Genomic DNA, 18,628 nt, shown 5'->3' with positions numbered 1-18,628 from the left:
TCCTTTACGATGGATTCATACACACTGGTTGATTCTCCTTTTTCCCATACGAAGGGTCCATGGTGAACAACGAGCACAAAAGTGTATACATACGTCATCGCAAGTGGTCTTCTCAGACTTGAAGCTCCCTTCATAGAAACATCCCGATATGACGATGTCGCAGGTCTTTACAGTCTCGACTCAGTACATCATCTACCTCTCTGATGTCTACAAAAAGGGTTCATGTTTCCCTCGCCACTCCAACTTCGGTATACCCTTCCCTCAACAGTTTTATTTGACTTTCCAACATAACCTCTAGAGATCACCATTGCTGTTTTTGACTTTCTGCCATGTCATTCTACTCACAAACTCCATCAGAGAGCGCCCCTCTTATGGAATTCATGACGACCTTTGCCGATACCTATGATGGAAGACCATATGATGACAGACAGAGAGACTTCCTTAGTAAGTATGGCCATAAAAGAATAGGCCTTAAGACCGTATCGGAAATTGCAGACAACTTCAGGTGAGTATTCCGAAGCAGGTGGTATTCGACGCTGCTACCTCGCATGGGGGATCTCGTTTCAGAGAGTGCCATACTGAATCGATGGCTGACAATCGGGACTGGGTCTATGTAGTCGACTTCACGCCAAAAAGAGGCATTTTCTCACATTTCTTGGAGAAGGGATGAATAAAGGCAAGACCTATACGTTCCATCTGGGAGGTGTACCTGAAGTGACTGAGGAGATGTCGAGCTCAAGGAGATTGCAGTTTCTAGGACCAGCAGCTAGTGCAGCTTTCACAAAGGGCAATGGCGATGTCAGTCTCACTCTGAGTGTGCTGCAAGCGTTTGATGGGATCGAGACTTTCAAGCTGGGTGACGACGATATTCGAACGTTATTGAAAAGCTGTACTCAATCTGGTAAGACAGATTCTGATTTCGAGAAAGATTTCCGGCAAGCTAGAAAAGATATACTCGACGCCTGGGGAGAACAGAAGACTAAAGATGTTTTCAAGCTGAACCTCGAAGCGAATACACTCAAACGATTTCCGCCTTTGACAGACATAATCCCCCATACTGCATATTCAGCATGGACGACTGCTTTACATAATCGCGTCTCGACTGTAGATCAATTGGATCTTGTGCATAAGGGCTTGAAGGACCACCTAGATACCATAGGGGTCGACGCACAATTGCGATCGGAAACAATCGAAGGGATACAGAAATTCCTCTCCGAAGTAGAGGAAACACCGGAACAGGAGCATTTCAAGAAAACCCTCAAGCTTGACCCCAGACAAGTTGCTTTGCTCGCGGACACCAGACTTTTGACCGCATTCACGGGCAGTCCGCCCACTTCCGGTAAGAAACTTAGTCTGATGTCTGATTCCTTGTTCGAGGACTACAAATCAGCACTAGGTGACTCGTTTGTGTTGGATCGTGAGTATACGTATCGACCGACAGATTATCTTTGTCATTTCGACTCAGAGGTTCAAAGCTTTTTCGGCAATGCTAAACCAAATTCGGATAGCCAGGTCCCTGAACAGCCGGAATTGTTGTCCGAACAGTTAAGAAAAGATGTAGGAGATATTCTAAATGGAAAAGGTGATGAAGTACTTGACCGATCAAAAAGTCGATGTACAATTGCAAATCAGTTTACAATATCTCAGATTCACGAAGGAGCAACACCTGATCGTGTCGCCTGGTTAAAATTGTGTTGTGACGAACTTTCATTCTTGAACGCTTCCAAGGAGGCAATACGAAAAGAATTACCACCTCGGGCCCAGAGAGCTGTCGATGCTCGAACCTAAGAACAATTTGAAGAGCTTCGAACAGAAGTAGCGAAACTAATGTTTGAAAATTTCTGAAAGGACCCACTGAAGTCAGTACTATCAAGAAATGGTGCAACAACAACAACTTTGAACTGTATACATAACATTGCTAATGGTTATAACGCGCTACTTTAGGGCTGATATGTTATAGATGAGGTGGAGCGTAAATATTAGTGCCAAAATTATACCTGTATATATATATGAATATATGTTCTAAAGATGTTGCTTTCTTATTTCTTACTCTTGAGAGCTGTATACCTCGTGAACTTCGTCTCCTTTTCAACTGAGTAGCCTTCGTGAAATACACTTCATACCTACTCGAAGGCTGATTCACCGAGAGCCAAATGATGTAAATCTACCTCTATGTTCTAGATACGTATCCATGAAAATCTTGTATATCAAAACAGTGTCATACTGCCTTCAGACCCCAATATCACCATCTTTTTCGATTATTCACTTTCTAGCCAAGTCATGTTCTCCCTCGGGCGTCTCAGGCTGTTTGAAAAAAACGACGAAGTGAATCGCCCTTATGACAGACCAGACAATTATGGAATATCAAGTCCTTGAACCCGATTTTGACCACTGTGGAATTACACCAGATGTATCTTGAAGACCCGCTTGTACAATCATTGTAATAGCCCCTCCAACTTGAGCCTATAGTCCGTACCCTTAAGTCCGTACGCAATCCATCACGAATCGAGATTATATTAAATAAGTGATTTGAATTGATTTACCAGGACAATAACCCACGCTCCGGCTACTCCAGCCATTTCAGGTGCACAATAAGTGATAATGCTGATACCACTTGCAAAGTAAACCAACATAGCACCAAAAGAACCAATAATGAATGCTGGGAAGCAAAACCCCCAATAATTATTCCCTGGACCGCCATCCGAGAAGATCTGAAGGATTTCAGCGATAACGATTACTGTGAATATAAGAGTCAGCGATTGCATCAGAACCAGGACCGCCTGGTGATGAAAGCCTTATAGGTAGTTCTTCCAGCTATAGTATATCGAGGTTTGTTCAGTACTTGCGATCATCCATCCGAGATCGATACTCACTCATTGACCCGCATATACCACCTAGACCTCTAAGAATTAAGAACCCATATCTGTCCGTCAGGATGCTTAGCATCGTCGCCAAGGATTGCCAATACTTTACCACTTACTTGTTTGAGGTTACGAAAGAAGTGATAAGAGACACAACGCCTAAGCCGAAAAATCCAGCTTCGAAACTGATTTGAGCAGGGAAGAGGTCACTCAATCGACCAGCGAAGAGCAAGAAAGTAGCGAAACAAAGGGAATATGAAGTGATGATCTACATCAACGAACGACATTAGCCTTCATTGAGAAACTGGTATTGGAAATATGGATGACAACAAGCAAGGTGAGTATAATACTCACACAAACTACTTGGGAATCACCTAATTTGATATCAGAATTAAATTCTTCTACTGCAACAGCTGCACCAGATACGTTATCAATGTCGATAAACGTTGCAACGCTAAAAATGAATAATAAGAAATTCTTTCGAGAATGTGTTAATATGCCCAAAAGGTGTTTATCTTTCAATGTGTCTTCCTCGGACTGACTGTCGCCATTTGTTTTTTGATAGATGATCTGAAGAGGATACTTTACCCTCTTCCAATTTTGGTGATTCTATCGGCGCTGATTCATCAACCGCATTGCTTGACGCTTGTTCTGGTTGAGCTGTTGACATTTCGCAAAGCTCTAAGTGGGGCTTTTCGTCCAATTCGATAGCGAAGTTTTGTATGTGTTTTAACGGTATTTTTCGTGATGGTGGAGACTTAAAGGGTTGACTCAAGTGAAGGAATTAATGATGCACGATGTGAATATCAGTTATATACATTTTCCAGACATATAACCATAATGTCAATACCCGGAATTCTAAATATCAAGGTCAATCAATGCCCAGATCCGAGTGTTTCCGGCATTATCTTAACCTTCGTTCTTGATTTCTTGCTGTTATAAGCTTATTACGGGTGACCTACGGAGTGAGTACAGTATTCATCCTATACGCTTGATTTCAGCTTAGTCATGATACTGTGCAGATGGATCAGTGATTCGCTGTACAAAGGAGTACCAAGTTAATTATCTTCACAGTCAAGTTCGGGGCTTGTCCGGAGAGACTGAAAGCCGTTGCCAAAGAATTTCAACTGTGTTGATTACAACTAGGAAACTTCGACGCCTTCACACAAGCGAGTCCTATCGCGTGTGCACAACATGATCACATGCTATTTCAGAGATTATAAATTGATAAACACCACGTTAACGCAGAATTGTGCATGCGGAATGCAATATCCGCTCAATTCAAACAAGCTTAATTTTGATTGCTGTACGTCATTATTATGTTTTGCAGATTTACTCAGACCTATTACCGCCGGAATTCTTGGTTTCTTAGCACACACGGATCAACGCTGATCACCTGCCCCAAAATTTCATTCTAGAAAATACTTTGCATATTCCGCGTTTGCGGGTTAAGTTATGAGCTGGGACATGATTGCTGCTTTTCTCACGCATAGTGGAAGACAGCAGAATATGGAAGTGCAAATCAGTTAAATGTGTGTTGCCTATACAAATGAAGCAAACTTTCTGGGTGTTAGGTCATCGATTGGAACAGCAAAGCAATACGAATGTACACTTCTTTCGGTCAAACGGGGTTTCCTTTAATTCCTAATTACACCCGAAATTCAAGAGGAAAACGACGCCGTGTAACGAAAAGTTGAGAACAACACAAGGAAGACGACAGCATCCTCAATAAGAGATTGGTGGGGAAAGGGTTAATTGATATCCTATTCTAGTCTCAAAGGAAGGGTTGAAACATATAATTGAAATACTCGGTTGTTGCCCCATACTAAAATCGTCATAGCCGCAAATTATTAAATCAAAAACAGCGCATTGCCGCATTTTCATCACTCCAAAGGACCACCCCAAACGAATCATTATTTTCAAGGGGGTCATTGCGGGGTAGTGAAAAACTTTCTAAAAGTGTCCTAGAAATAGAAGAAAGGAATTATCTAGAAGAGGGAAAAAAGCGTCATATATCAAGAATAGGACGGAGCTTGAAGAAGTTACGACTCGAATTCCCCCCATTCACAATCTATTCTACTGAAGTATACGCACTACACGACGATTCTTCCATCGATCCTAGAACGCAATCACCCCACTTTCTCCCAAGGATATTATATAATCAGCTCAATTAGACATTATTCTCAATTCTTCCAAGTCAAATCACTTAAAAAATGACGTCCGGACCTACACCAAGAGCTAATTACGCTAAGGTATCTTCAATTGCACAATGGCTAAACTATTTCCATCCTATCACAGGTATATTTAGATCCTCCTCGATTGATGGTGAATCAATTGAGCATCTTGATATTGACCTGCGATATGTTGAACATGAATACCAATTACCTAAAGCCAAGAAGATCAACGAAGCTGAAATTGAACTTCCAATCAATAAAGATATCAACTTGCCTAGAGTTGTCGTTTTAACCTTGAGGGGTGGGGAATATGTTCAAGACGATGAGAGCCGTATGCAATCTTTGGCTGAGGTGTTAGCAGCTATCAGTCCTGTTGAGGTCCATTGGTATGTGAATCCTGAGCTACTAGAATATTTGGTAATAGATTTGAGCTGACCTCAGATGTTCGTACTTAGGATCAATGCAGCTACTGACCCATCAGATCAATTGACTTTCGCAACTCACCTCGTTCATCCAGCTATCATCGCTGCAGGTGAATTATGGTCAAAAAATGGTACTTTGAGGAAACTCATCGTTCAAGGTCAGTCCATATAACTCTTCCTTTGTTCAACACAGTGATTGATGTTCAAAAAAGCTAATCTTGATCGTGTGTCACTCATCTAGGTGGTTTCCCTGTTCCCAACCTTACTGCACCAACACCTTTCTCCCTCACTCCAGCAGCTACGCCTTGTCCATCACCTGGTCCAGCTAAAGCTTCTTTCAGCTCCCTCGCAATGTCCCATCCCGCTTCTCCTTCCGCAAGCAAATTCGGTCACGGTCTCTTTTCAGGTTTACCCGCTTTGAGTACCACCAAACCTAAGCAAGTTGACGATGAACGGCTCAAAGCTCGAGCTGAAAGACAACGATTGGCTGAATATTCCCTCAAACCACGATTCCACTATGCCTTCGGTACTTGGACGGTAGATGAATTGAGGTGGAGACTCGATGGTAAGCTAGACCAATAATTGTTCCTTCATTCTTGGTATAACGATGTTGATATATCCGACTCTTTTAAGGTCGATACACTCCAGCCTGTAAAGTCTCAATCATTACCCACCTCCTTCGAGCATTCGGTTCTTCTTTCCCCTCATCCTCAAGAAAGATTGACATCGATCTCCCGAATGTTATCATCTTTACATCCGTTCCGCGAGGTATTGTATCTGAATTATCGGGTTTACCTGATAAAATGGAGGTCGATTCGGAAGTCCGAGAATACCTCCAAGACGTTTTTTTCATCGCTCTGGAAAAGTCCCATTGTCCAGTATCCAGACTTTGGACACAATCTACTCACGATACTGAAGATAGATTCCGACAAGGAAGACAGATCAAAGCCGAAATGATGCTTCTTCAAGATTCTCGAATGGCGTTCAATCTTATTCCTCTTGAAGATTTGATTGAAGTACAGAAACCAACCTTGAATCTTCCAGAGAATCATATCGGTCACCAAGAGAGATCACCTGCAATGTCGGATACTTCGATCTTACCTGGTGAGACCGATGCTCCGACCGAAGATGAACGTGATGAAGCTATCACACCTGAATTACAAGCTAGTCCAATTATCGACCCTTCCCATGTCGTAGCTAAGGAGAGCAATAAAGGTGAACAAGTCGTTAATCCTTCTTTATCTAACTCTTTGATCTTGTAGGAATGACCGATAAGAACAAAATCTGCATATAATTATAAATATTCTTCATGCTGCATATATCAGTTGATATGGGGTGAAAGTATCTTGTACAATACAACTGATTCGATCTGAGCGGTGATGAAGCCTTGCAAAGTGTAGATAAATCCGTATAGGTATGACAAGTGCATGTATGATGTATGATAAACATGGTCCACAATCTTCAGTTATCTTTTCCTTGATCATAGATGAGGATAAGAGTTAATTCAGATTTCATAACGTTATGACTAATGGTGGGTATACATCGGGATCGGCATTCGACCGAATATGGCTGTATACAGAGTAAGACTGAAAAGCCAAGCCAAAGTATTGAATACGGTGTACTCCGCCTAATATACGGGCCCGCGCAAAGGGATCTGAAAGGGTAAATGGCAAGTGTTGTCGTCACCACTACTACCATCAACACCTCACAGCCTCATACACATCTTTGAGCGCAAGCATTTGGGACATTACTTCATTATCAACAGTTTTCATTCCCATTTGTTCAACTCAGCTATCATAACAAGTCGACCGTAACATTGGGCAATATGAAGGGATTTACAAAGGCATTGCAGCGGTACGTCAAGTCTATCAAGCTCCATAGACGGGATATGGGGTACTTGCATTGCTTTCTTGGCATTTCGCTGATTCTTGATTGGGTGTAGGACACCGCATAATTTGACGAGTAGAATTGGGATGACCAAGAGTGAGTGATAGTCTGTCGTATCTGACCTGACAGTTATGAGGGCCGTGCTAAGTTGATTATCGTTACCTTCGCAGAGTCGACTGATCCAGAATTCAACGATTAGTGGGTATTCTATTAATGTTCAGTCTTTCTTGAACTTAAATTGCTAATGTCCACATTTTTTAGTGAGAGGAAATTCTCTGCTATTGAGACAGCATGCGAGAAAATGTTGAAAGATTCTACTGTGTTTAGAGATTCCGTATCGAGTAAGTATTATTTTGTCCCGCATTTGTAGTTATTAAAAGATTCTTCAGGAAGGGCTTCAGCTTGAAAGCTCAAATGATGCTGACGTTATCTTGTGTTTTCATCTAGACCTACTTTCTTCCGGATCATCATTCTCAGCTTCTTTAGCTACACTTTTTTCACCTATGGGTGCAGAATATAATTTAGCAAGTAAACATCCTCAAGCTGAAGTTACCGTAAAGAATATAACAGTATATCAAGGTATAATGGAAGAAATGAGAGGTGAGTTGCATTCACAAAAAAACCTGTCTACTCATTATTGTTCTTTGAATAAGATGTTGAATAGCTGATTTGCTATTTGTCCCGTAGAAACCCTCTTACCAGAATTAGAATTGATCGATTCTCGAATTGTTCAACCATGTAAAGAATTGAACGATATCACCAAGAAAATTAGAAAGACAATAACTAAACGAGAGCATAAATTAGTTGATTACGATAGACATAACAATTCGCTAAATAAATTAAGAGAGAAAAAGGAGAAGAGTTTGAGTGATGAGAAGAACCTTTTCAAGGTAAGTTGATCCACCTATATATAATCATTCTACATAGCTACGATTGATCCTCCCGTACGGTACATGAGCCGAAGTGATATTGATACTACCCATTTTCCTAGGTTGAACAAGATTTCGAAATCGCTTCAGGAGAATATGAACATTACAATAATTTGCTGAAAACCGAATTACCGCAATTCCTTGAAATGGGAACTAGATTTATTGATCCCCTTTTCCACTCTTTCTACTACATGCAGTGAGTTGATTTATCCCTCCATCAACCGCAGCAAATCCCCACCTAATAGATAAGTGCTAAATATGATTGCAGATTAAACGTGTTCTATATCATACAAGAGAAATTGCAATCTTTTGCAGATGGTAAATACGATCTTTCAAGAAAAGACATTGAGAGTATATATTATGAACAAAGAGGAGATACAGCAGAACAAATTGAGGAAATGGCTATTGTGAAAAGGATCGCATCGACTGGTGAGTTTTTGCTCTCCCTTCAATGACTAAGACTTCGTTGCGAAATTTCGAAATTATCGCCTTACTGATAATTCGTTTTTTCCTCATTTAGCGAAAATGCTTCATGCGCATCGATCAGCATCAGGAACACCTACAAGGACAGGATCAATAGCATCCCGAACGACATCCAATTCGTATCTTGATCGAAAAGAGTCTTATTCATCCTCATCACCTAAGAAGGAAGTCTTTTCTCCTCCTTCTAGAACTGTAGCTGCTCCACCGCCATATACTTCAACTAATAGTTCAAGTTCAATTGGTACAAAGAAAGCACCACCTCCTCCTCCACCTTTAAAACCAAAACCAAGTTTCAATAAAGCTGTTTACGCTACTGCGGTGTTCGATTTTGAAGCTCAGGTCAGTCGACTTTCATTTACATAAAAGAAAAGACAATAATTGTCGAGTGAATTCCCGCTGATTAAATTTGTTATGTTTAATATTAGGCTGAAGGTGATTTATCTTTCAGAGCTGGAGATAGAATTGAAATTGTTGAAAAGACTGATAATCCAGATGAATGGTGGACTGGTAGACTGAATGGAATGACAGGTGTATTCCCTGGAACTTATACTCAAGTTGACGCTTAGATTTCGGAGTCCGATAAGGAAAGGATTTCAGATGATCTTGATATCTTGATATTAATATCTATAATGAAGGTTATGATGGAGATTACCCGTGGAATAATAGATATGATAGGTTTTAGTCAAAATGCAAAAGGTTGTACGCTTTCTTGTTCCCGATAATACGCAGATGAATCTTTCATTGCGGATTATCGTCTGACTTTGAGCCAATCAGTATCGGTGATAATACTGATTATCTTTCTCACATTAATGGAAATACATCTATCAATTACAAATCTCGTCATTCATTAATGACTGAATTACGCGTATACTCATCGATGACGAAAAACATCGTGATACGGTATCACTTTCAAGTTCAACGAAAAGAATTAGAATAATCTACCCCAAATTATATCATACTTTTAGGTGAAATCATAAGATCTTTTAATTCTTGATCAAGAGTTTTAGGTAGGTTTCGTCGTGATGATGAATTCTGTTCTAGGTCGAAATAGAAAGGAACATTTGATGATTTGATAGATGAGAATCTTTCATCTAAAGGATCAAGATCTGCCTATTTAGGTAGATGAAAATTGAATTCAGCTATCTCGGTGATGAAAACTTTTAAACTAATAGCTAACTTACGAAAGGATCTACTCTTTTCTCAGATGGATTACAAGTTTGTGATTCTATAAATTCATCTTCCTAAAAGAATAAATCAATGATTGAATCTCCTTGGGATACAAACTCAAAATTTACTTTTTTCTCTTTCAATCCTAATGCATAATTTTTTAACCATTTCGTACGACCTTCTTGATCTGTATTAACAATTTTTTTAGAAAGATAAAAATCTTTAAAAGGTGAAAATAAACCTATTTCTTCTCTCGTAGGTGGTATTTCAATTTTATCAGGTTGTAGAGGAATAGAATTCATTGTGAATTTAGGTTCTTCTTTTCGTTCCTCGATTTTTATGGCCTGAAAATTTTCAAGTTTCTATAAGGTGTAAAAACTTTTTAATATCATCTCTCTTGATTGTTGTAATCGAACTTACCTCTTCTTTATCAAGGTTTTCTTGAATAGATATCCTTCTACCTTCATACTCTACTCCATCTTTATCAGAAATAACTTCTATTACTTCTTTTCCTTCGTCTTCTGGACGAGAATTAGATCCAGAACCGATATTATCAAGTGAAAACTTTGGTTTATGTTGATTAATTAAAGTAGGTTCAGGTTGATATATTTCAATTTTATTTGAATTGATGACATCTTCATTGATTGTATTAATTTTGACTCTTTCAGAAGATTTCAAATCTTGATAATATTTCTTAAATTTTGCAAGTTGTTCTCTAATCGTATTTCTTTCTAAACGGATTCTATCTGAAGTAGATCTCTAATACACCCAAAGAAATCTCAGCTACATTTGGAACACCTTCAGAGGTATAGTAGCTGAATCATTACTTCCTTACCTCTCTTTGTAATTCTTCTTTAAGTTTCTTCCAAGCTACTGGATCTCCCTTTTTATTTGTTTCTTTCTCTAACTACAGATGATATTAATGATGCAATTCTTTATTTAGAGATTACCCAAATCCACTTACATCTTCCTTTAATTCTTCAATGACACTTTGGAGTGCTTGATTTTCTCTTCTTATAAGATTCAACTTATCAGATAATTTGGCATTATCGTGCTAGAGCAGAATTTTGAAATATATCGATTAACATTCCACATAGTCCGAATATTATATCATCACGGTTTATGGATCCTTTGCATTGTTCTCCACAGTAATCATAATCATCAATAAAATTAAAGGGAGCACACTTACTTCTTTAGCTCTAAGCTTTACAATCGTACCTTCTTTTTCTCTATAAGCATTTGTAGCTTTTGCATTAGTCTCATTTAAATTCTTTATTAATTGTGCCTTCTTTTAACAGAAATAAATCAATTTATGAATCTGTTTAGGAAATTATAAAAATAGTAACTTACATCATTTTCTAAATCTTTTACACGTTTTTCAAATCTATCTTTACCTTGTTGTGATAATTTTTCTTTTTCTTCAATATCTCTTAATTTAATTTCAAGTGATTGAACATGTTTAGCAAGTGAACTTTGGCCTTTTTTTGAAGAATCAACTTGTAATTCTAATTCATTTCTTTTAATTTTTTCTTCTTCTAATTTTTTTTCTAATGATATACTTAATGTATTTAATTGATCTCTTTCTTTTAAAATTGATTCAATTTCATTTTTATGATTTAATATTCTTGTTTCTAATTCTAAAATTTTATTTTCCTTATATGATAATTGATCTCTTTGTGAATTCAACAAGTTATTTAAATGAATAATTTCTGTTCGAAGTGAAGTTGTCTATCCACGCTAAGATTTAGCTCGGTATTCTCACCGCATTACTATCTTTAAATCAAATACCGAAGCTTACTTGATTATCGTCAGCTTTGTGAGAGGGATAAGGGAACGATATAACACTTCTTGTGCCTTCATCAATCTTTCTTTGCATTTCTTGTGCCCGAGCTAATGCGACTTGTTTTTCTCTTTCGAAAGCTTCGAATTCATTCACATCAGTAGGCCTGTGAGTGGACTGAGAGTGAAATAGGTTAGTGAATATTTTAGAAAGGATGGCAAAGTCAATATCAAACATCTTTTTTTATGTTAACAAAGCTAATGTCAGTGTACATATTTGACTCACTTGATGTCCGCCACTTTGGTAAGTGGATCTATTGACGAAAGGATTAGTGGATGGGAAATGTATCGCATCATTCGATAACGATTGTCGTTGATCAGTATAAGATTTAAAAGGATCAGTAACCGGTGGAGGGATATAAGATCCATCATATCTCCTATATGAAATAGATGGCATATCTTGATGGGAGTAATTCATCCTGTCTCTACCTTTACCTTTCTTCGAAGGAGTGTGAGAAGTTGTTACTTCTGCAACAATATTGGAAGGCTGAACGCTATGGAGACTCGTAGGTTCTTTCAAGCGCTTAAATGGCTTGCCATCAGGCCGTTGAAAGGGAGCCTCTTTGAAAGATGAAGAAGGGATCCAAGAATTCACTTTCACTTTGGACGAATAATCTTGTATATCAGAACGATTGTGCTGAGATAGTTGTGTCGATCTTGAAATAAGCTTTGAAGGTGTATCGAAAGCTTTTGATAGCTGAAACAAGTCAGTAAGTATGACCAGCACAACTAGTAGAAGGGAAGACGCAATTAAGTAAAAGGAAGACACACGAATTCAAGTGAAAGGAAAAACGATGTATGCGAGAGAACAAATTGGACAGGATAATCACTACCTACTAGATGAGTTCGTTTAGTCAATTCCGCACGGTCCTCCGGTACATTCGGTTGTTCTTGTGGTATCGAATCCCTTTTTGGATTATTGTGGTTGTCACTGTTTAGAACAGGAGGAGAACCCCAGCCATCATCGTCATTATCGTCGAGACTTTTCCGTTCCCTCGCCTTGTGCGTTACATCCATCGCATAGTTGGTGATTGGTTTATTAGGAAGGGGGAATCTAATTTGACGAGAGAATCTTGTTTGAGGTAAAGGAGATAATTTCCTAATAATTGGTTCTTCCGAATTTCGAGTTGATAAAACATCTACACCTATCGGTGCTACATATACTTCTACTTCTTTTGTTTGTTGAGCTAATTCTCGATAAAATCTACCTCGGACTCCCTTCGTAGCTGTTAATGGCATCTTGGATTGCAAGCTAAATCAGAGGTAATCTTGGAAAGCGTTCAAATTGTAATTATGGGTAACTTTGTTGAAGAAAACAGTTTTGATGAATGATATCATCACAATCAGCCGAGATGCAAAGTCAATTTCCTATGCCCATGCATGATTTTGACCATAACTTTTGCATTTTGTCATTGAATAAATAGAGAATTGTGCACGTTTCATATTTCAGAGATCTTCATATACATGACAATAGTCCTCTATTGCAACTTCCAATCTGAAAATTTCATCCAAAGACAAAAGCTGAAGTGAATGCTTACTCAAGCAGCATTGTAAATCAATATGCTTGCACAGGTCACAAACTCATTGATTGAAGGATGCAATGCCATCCCCTCGCCACCTGCTTATCTGCCACACCACATGAAGATGATACCCGCGTGAGATAAGTGGATTCTCTCCGTTGGTGCCCCCTTTTCTTGCAGTACCCTGATGCTGTCAACATATAATCAAATACGTCTTTATCATCCAACGCCCTTCATTACGATTTAATCAACATCAACGACGATCATCCCTTTCAAGACAGTCTTCTGCTCATCATAGTACGACGCACAGACCTTTGAATTGTTCTAATTTGTTGCTCATCAAGTCCAACAACGACGTCCAAGCTTAAATATAAAGCACTACTCTAACCCACCTGACCTTCTCACCTTGTCCTTCTATTTCCCTCCTTGAATTTAGATCTTTGCTAGAAGAGATACTCCAAGATGTCTCAACCAATACCAATATCACCTCAAACTTCAACTTCACTTAATAGAGCTCCATCAGCATCCTCTAGACCAATACGGAGACCTTCAATACAAGGTGGATCAGTTGGCGGATCAGGTATAGTTAGAAGACCATCAAGAGCAACACATCCTCCAATGATTCAACAAAGATCTTTATCACATCCAGAAGCACTTGAAGCATTGCGTAATTTTTTAAAAGAAAGATCAAGTTATGATGTTTTTCCTGTTAGTTTTAGGTTGATAGTACTTGATACTCAATTAAAAGTTAAAAAGGCATTAGATGTTATGTTATTATATGGTTAGTCTATTCAAACCTTCCAATTTATCATAACCGTTTGAATACTTTGTTGAACGTGAACTGATATGAGTGAATTTGATCAGGTGTTGTATCTGCTCCATTATGGAATACATCAACAGCTAAATTCGCAGGTGAGTTCACAAGATACTTAATTGTTTGGTATAGATAAGAGAATCAAAGCTGACTTTAACTGATTACAAAGGAATGTTCACGGTACAAGATGTCATTCACTTGATACAGTATTATTATCATACCTCATCATGGGAAGGAGCTGCAGCAGATGTAGAACAATTTCGATTACAGAGTATTCGAGGTGAGCTGAGTTTCCCACTGCAGGCTCGCGTAGTATCACACATAATATCGTTGTCTTCTCGCTTGGCATGATCATCTTTCTTGTTGCAAGGATAAGAGCGAGGAAAACTTCATGCTGATCCTGATATATGTGATAGATATTGAAAAAGCCTTATCGGTACCACCGCCTCCCCTTCTCTCAGTTCACCCCTTGCGTCCTCTATACGACGCATGTAGATATCTTATAAGGACACACGCACGAAGATTGCCTTTGATAGATAGAGATACTCAGACAGGAGGAGAAGTCGTGATCAGTGTGTTAACTCAATATAGGGTCTTGAAATTCATTGCTATGAACGTAAGTCAGCTTTTCTGCTTTAAGCGAAATTCTGCAAGCTGAGCTGACAAGGATATCTTACAAATTCACTTTCCCGTCTATTCATTCATTTCGACGTCACATTGCTTGTAATTGTCTCCTCCGATATCAGTGTCGAGACATCACGCAATACCTTACTGCTTCAGTCCAAGAGATGGGTATTGGCAATTACGTATCACCTGAATCACATCCGGATCCTACAAATAATCAGAACAAGTACTATCCTCTCGCTACTGCTACGATGCAGACAACAGTATTCGACGTAGTTCATATGTTCTCAGAGCAAGGAATCAGTGCTGTACCGATTGTAGATGATAATGGGAAGGTGTTGAATCTGTACGAGACCGTCGATGTCATAGTGAGTTATCGATTTCCTGACGTAGATGCCGCTATTTATGGACCCGGAGCAAGCGATGGGAGGGAACTATAACTCCGATGATTGATGGCGTTACCACGTTCGATATTTATCACTTTTGCTGATAATTGTGCGTTACCCAGACGTTGGTTCGAAATGGCGCTTACACTTCGCTGGACTTGACAATATCACAAGCCCTCAAACAACGAGCAGTAGACTTCCCAGGTGTTGTAACTTGTTCACCTAAAGATTCTCTATCCGCTATATTCTCGCTTATCAAGATCAGGAGGGTCCACAGATTAGTTGTAGTCCAAGGTAGAGATGACCCTCACCCCGGTAGATTAGTAGGAATAATCAGTCTGAGTGATATTATGAGGGCGTTAATCGTGAGTACAGCCTGCTTTATCAATTCGGACCATTCAGTTGCATTGACATGAGCAGCTCGTTGCCACTTGAACGGATCAGAGCTGATTGATAACTTGTGATAGGGCTCGGATATCCCACTTGGTGGAGCGGGGGTAGGAGCAGAAGTGGTGGATAAGGCTTTGAGAGAGGAAGAAGCTGAGACCGCAGGAGATAATTCATTCGCCTTGTCTGAAGGTAGTATATCTGCTGAACAAAGTATAGAGGGTTAGTGTATAGCGAATGGTACCGCTATGCTCAGTATTTCTTCTGAGTAGCATCATTTTCTTGCATCAATGTCAGTGGCTAGGAGACTATAAATAGATGTGCATGTTTTGTATATATAGAGCTGGATTTGTTAGATATAGATATGGATGTATCATATTTTTCAGTGGGGCCATATTCTCTTCATCGGACTCATAAACGAACACCAGTCGTGCAAGTCTATTCGTATGCTTGAATCCGGACTCATGCAATATAGAGAAGGGTAATAGTCGCGCAGCATATTGAACACGCGTATTGAGAGTTCTAGACTTTTTGATATGATTTGATAAGTGGCGTCCCTGATAAACAGTCGATCGTACCTATCTATGTTTGGTTCCTCTTTATTTTTTCTACCCTTATTAAAAATGTTGAAATAGGTACATTGGATGTTCAAACCATGAGTATCAATTAAATCAATGGTCAATAAATGAAATAAACTAAGATGATCAACAAGTTACAAGTTACGAGGTCCCGTTCTCAAATCCAATTTTCTATCTTTGATTTCTTTTATCTTTTGCAAAGATGATGATTAATTGATTTGATTTGATTGATCTCTTGAAAAATCTTCTTTGGGAAAAACGAACATCTATAAAACACAAAAGGAGCTTTAGATCGTTCTGAATGTTTAAAAGACTTCAAGCGAGTAGATAGAGTATCGGAAGAAAAAGGATTATTATTTTTGAACAATATTGTGAGTCCTCCGTCTTTTGTTGTTTTTGGATAGAGTTATGAACCGCAAGGCAAAAGGTTTGTGCGTAAAGGGCAAAAAGAGATCTGAGCTTTCAGATAAAAGATCTAGATGGTAACGAAGGAAACCTCTAGGAAGGTGTTTTTGGAAAAGGGGCTCGAACTATGGCTTACTCGCATAATCGAGGGAATAAACTTGTATAGTTTTGCGTTATTGAGGAAGTTTACCGCGGTACAGGAGGGATAAATGTATGATGAGACTGAAAGTTTACTGATAATTGTACTGATCTTTGTTCTCTATATCTCTAGGTACTTATTGAAATTCGTTTATCATCTTGTCATATCGAAATTTGTCACAAATCCATTGTATTATCCAATTTCCACTGGTTGTCGACCACCTTCGACCTTACTTTCCTTGAAAATCTCATAAGCCGTACTCCTCAAGAATCACTCGGACTTTTCACATGTCATAAGAGAAAGCGAAAGTACCCCTCATTCCAAGGAATATTTGATATCGCTTTCCGAAAGATGAAGACCCAATTCGTCTTGTCATTAGTCCTCGGATTAATGATGTCTAATGCTTCAGCTCATAATCACGGTATAAGGTCGAGACATAGAAATAATGACCCTGCAAAGCGGATACACTTAGAAGAGGTCGACATACCAATTTCGTTGGTGGTTGATATACCTACTCATGACGATGATGTGCTAGTTTCAAGATCAGATAGTAGCTCAAATGAAAATATGTCAGTAAGGGCGGATTCAACAAACTCAACAATTACAATTCCAAACACAAATACAACAAGCACAAATTCATCATCATCATCTTCTTCCTCACTTCCTTTACCACCTTTGACACCTATTACAACACCATCAAAACCTATACCTATGCCATTAGATTTATCAATATCAAATAGTTTAACAAATGGATGTATGATATATTTAACAACATTATTATCAACAGAAGAATTCATTTATGATTGTTTACCTTTTTCATTATTACTTACAACTTCAACATCTTATTCAACATTATTATCAAATTCTATTCAGTTAAATAATTTTACAAATATTAATAATTTAATATCATATACTTCTAATAATAATAATTCAGAAAGATGTGAAAATTATATTAAAATTATTGAAGATAATTTAAATTCAAATAAAAATTGTGGAATAGATTTAAATCAAAATAAAAATCAAGTTATAAAACAAACTAAAAATTCTTTAGGAAATTATAAATTAATTAAAAAAATTTCAAATTTAATTAATGAAGAAACAGGAATTTATTGTTATTTAGAAAATGTTAAAAGTAAAAGACCAGATGATGCTTATTTATGGAATTTACCAAGTGGTATACCGTAAGTTGAGCACTTTTAGTAAATCATTATACAATTAATTCAAAAAAATTTACTAATATGTTTTTCCTCCTTTTTTTTTCGAATTGTTAATTTAGTCTACCTGATAAATCTATACCTACTTGTTCTTCATGTTCACGTTCAATTTTAAATACTTATTCGGAATTCACTTCTACTACGCCAACGTTAAATTCTACATTAGTTAAACAAGCTATGAGTAGGGTTAATGATGCTTGCGGAGCTTCTTTCGTCAATTTAAGTGCAGTAGCTTTATCTAATACATCTACAAGATCAGCATCTGTCAATTCGTTATTTTTGTGTCCACTAGGATGGTTCTTAGGGGTGTTATTATCAGTGTTCTCATTGATCTGGATATAGAATTTTGTCCGGATATGATCGTACTGGAATAAATGTAGGATATCTTAGTTGTATTTTTATTATTTCTCTGTGTATAACACATACTTTTTGGTAGATAGCATTAGTAAATAAGTATATTAATGTGGACAATATCACAGATATCAATCAATGTATCATGCCTAGGCGATCGACATCTACATGAAGCGCATACTCAGAAAGCAAATACTTCATCTCAACGGTTTGATAAAAATAGCAGTCGCGCTCAATGTGCCACGTGCGCAATATACTCTATCGGAAATACGGCGATATGATATAGTCTACCCCATGTTACCCTTAGACAATATACTAGTAATCAATTGATAAATAGATAACATATTAAGGATGTTTATTTTTTATAATTACATTTTCATTCTTTTCTCCAAAACATCCTCCACTTATCACGTCCACTTGATATTATTCACTTACATTGACAATATAT

At 38.1% G+C, this 18,628-nt stretch overlaps 7 protein-coding genes across 7 annotated transcripts; 5 read left to right on the top strand and 2 right to left on the bottom strand.

Moving 5' to 3' along the window:
• Positions 1-329: 329 nt before the first annotated feature.
• I206_104056 (uncharacterized protein) lies at positions 330-1,788 on the top strand (the record flags this gene model as incomplete). Its single annotated transcript, XM_019156102.1, has 2 exons — positions 330-505; positions 618-1,788. The coding sequence occupies 2 exons, from the start codon at positions 330-332 to the stop codon at positions 1,786-1,788; spliced, it is 1,347 nt and encodes a 448-aa protein (XP_019011060.1).
• Positions 1,789-2,364: 576 nt separating this feature from the next.
• On the bottom strand, positions 2,365-3,531 carry I206_104055 (uncharacterized protein; the record flags this gene model as incomplete). The annotated part of the gene is made up of 6 exons (XM_019156103.1): positions 2,365-2,463; positions 2,544-2,737; positions 2,874-2,923; positions 2,981-3,129; positions 3,216-3,315; positions 3,404-3,531. The coding sequence occupies 6 exons, from the start codon at positions 3,529-3,531 to the stop codon at positions 2,365-2,367; spliced, it is 720 nt and encodes a 239-aa protein (XP_019011061.1).
• Positions 3,532-5,074: 1,543 nt separating this feature from the next.
• On the top strand, positions 5,075-6,719 carry I206_104054 (uncharacterized protein; the record flags this gene model as incomplete). Its single annotated transcript, XM_019156104.1, has 4 exons — positions 5,075-5,421; positions 5,491-5,615; positions 5,699-6,022; positions 6,091-6,719. The coding sequence occupies 4 exons, from the start codon at positions 5,075-5,077 to the stop codon at positions 6,717-6,719; spliced, it is 1,425 nt and encodes a 474-aa protein (XP_019011062.1).
• A 563-nt stretch (positions 6,720-7,282) lies between these two features.
• I206_104053 (uncharacterized protein) lies at positions 7,283-9,322 on the top strand (the record flags this gene model as incomplete). The annotated part of the gene is made up of 10 exons (XM_019156105.2): positions 7,283-7,311; positions 7,400-7,440; positions 7,515-7,542; positions 7,606-7,685; positions 7,792-7,944; positions 8,032-8,234; positions 8,336-8,469; positions 8,542-8,702; positions 8,794-9,095; positions 9,182-9,322. The coding sequence occupies 10 exons, from the start codon at positions 7,283-7,285 to the stop codon at positions 9,320-9,322; spliced, it is 1,272 nt and encodes a 423-aa protein (XP_019011063.2).
• Positions 9,323-9,704: 382 nt separating this feature from the next.
• I206_104052 (uncharacterized protein) lies at positions 9,705-13,001 on the bottom strand (the record flags this gene model as incomplete). The annotated part of the gene is made up of 11 exons (XM_070202875.1): positions 9,705-9,866; positions 9,938-9,997; positions 10,052-10,285; positions 10,344-10,682; positions 10,759-10,830; positions 10,888-10,977; positions 11,113-11,211; positions 11,274-11,651; positions 11,722-11,880; positions 11,989-12,459; positions 12,600-13,001. 11 exons carry the CDS (start codon positions 12,999-13,001, stop codon positions 9,705-9,707), a joined length of 2,466 nt encoding a protein of 821 aa, XP_070058976.1.
• Positions 13,002-13,744: 743 nt separating this feature from the next.
• Positions 13,745-15,720, top strand: I206_104051 (uncharacterized protein; the record flags this gene model as incomplete). The annotated part of the gene is made up of 7 exons (XM_019156107.1): positions 13,745-14,063; positions 14,147-14,194; positions 14,266-14,376; positions 14,513-14,712; positions 14,843-15,088; positions 15,229-15,471; positions 15,574-15,720. The coding sequence occupies 7 exons, from the start codon at positions 13,745-13,747 to the stop codon at positions 15,718-15,720; spliced, it is 1,314 nt and encodes a 437-aa protein (XP_019011065.1).
• A 1,246-nt stretch (positions 15,721-16,966) lies between these two features.
• I206_104050 (uncharacterized protein) lies at positions 16,967-18,171 on the top strand (the record flags this gene model as incomplete). The annotated part of the gene is made up of 2 exons (XM_019156108.2): positions 16,967-17,796; positions 17,892-18,171. The coding sequence occupies 2 exons, from the start codon at positions 16,967-16,969 to the stop codon at positions 18,169-18,171; spliced, it is 1,110 nt and encodes a 369-aa protein (XP_019011066.2).
• Positions 18,172-18,628: the final 457 nt, after the last annotated feature.

This window comes from Kwoniella pini, chromosome 5 (genome assembly GCF_000512605.2).
Source record: "Kwoniella pini CBS 10737 chromosome 5, complete sequence".
Taxonomy (NCBI): Eukaryota; Fungi; Basidiomycota; class Tremellomycetes; order Tremellales; family Cryptococcaceae; genus Kwoniella; species Kwoniella pini.
Note: the sequence above shows the minus strand (reverse complement) of the source record. Positions and strands in the feature narration are given on the sequence as shown.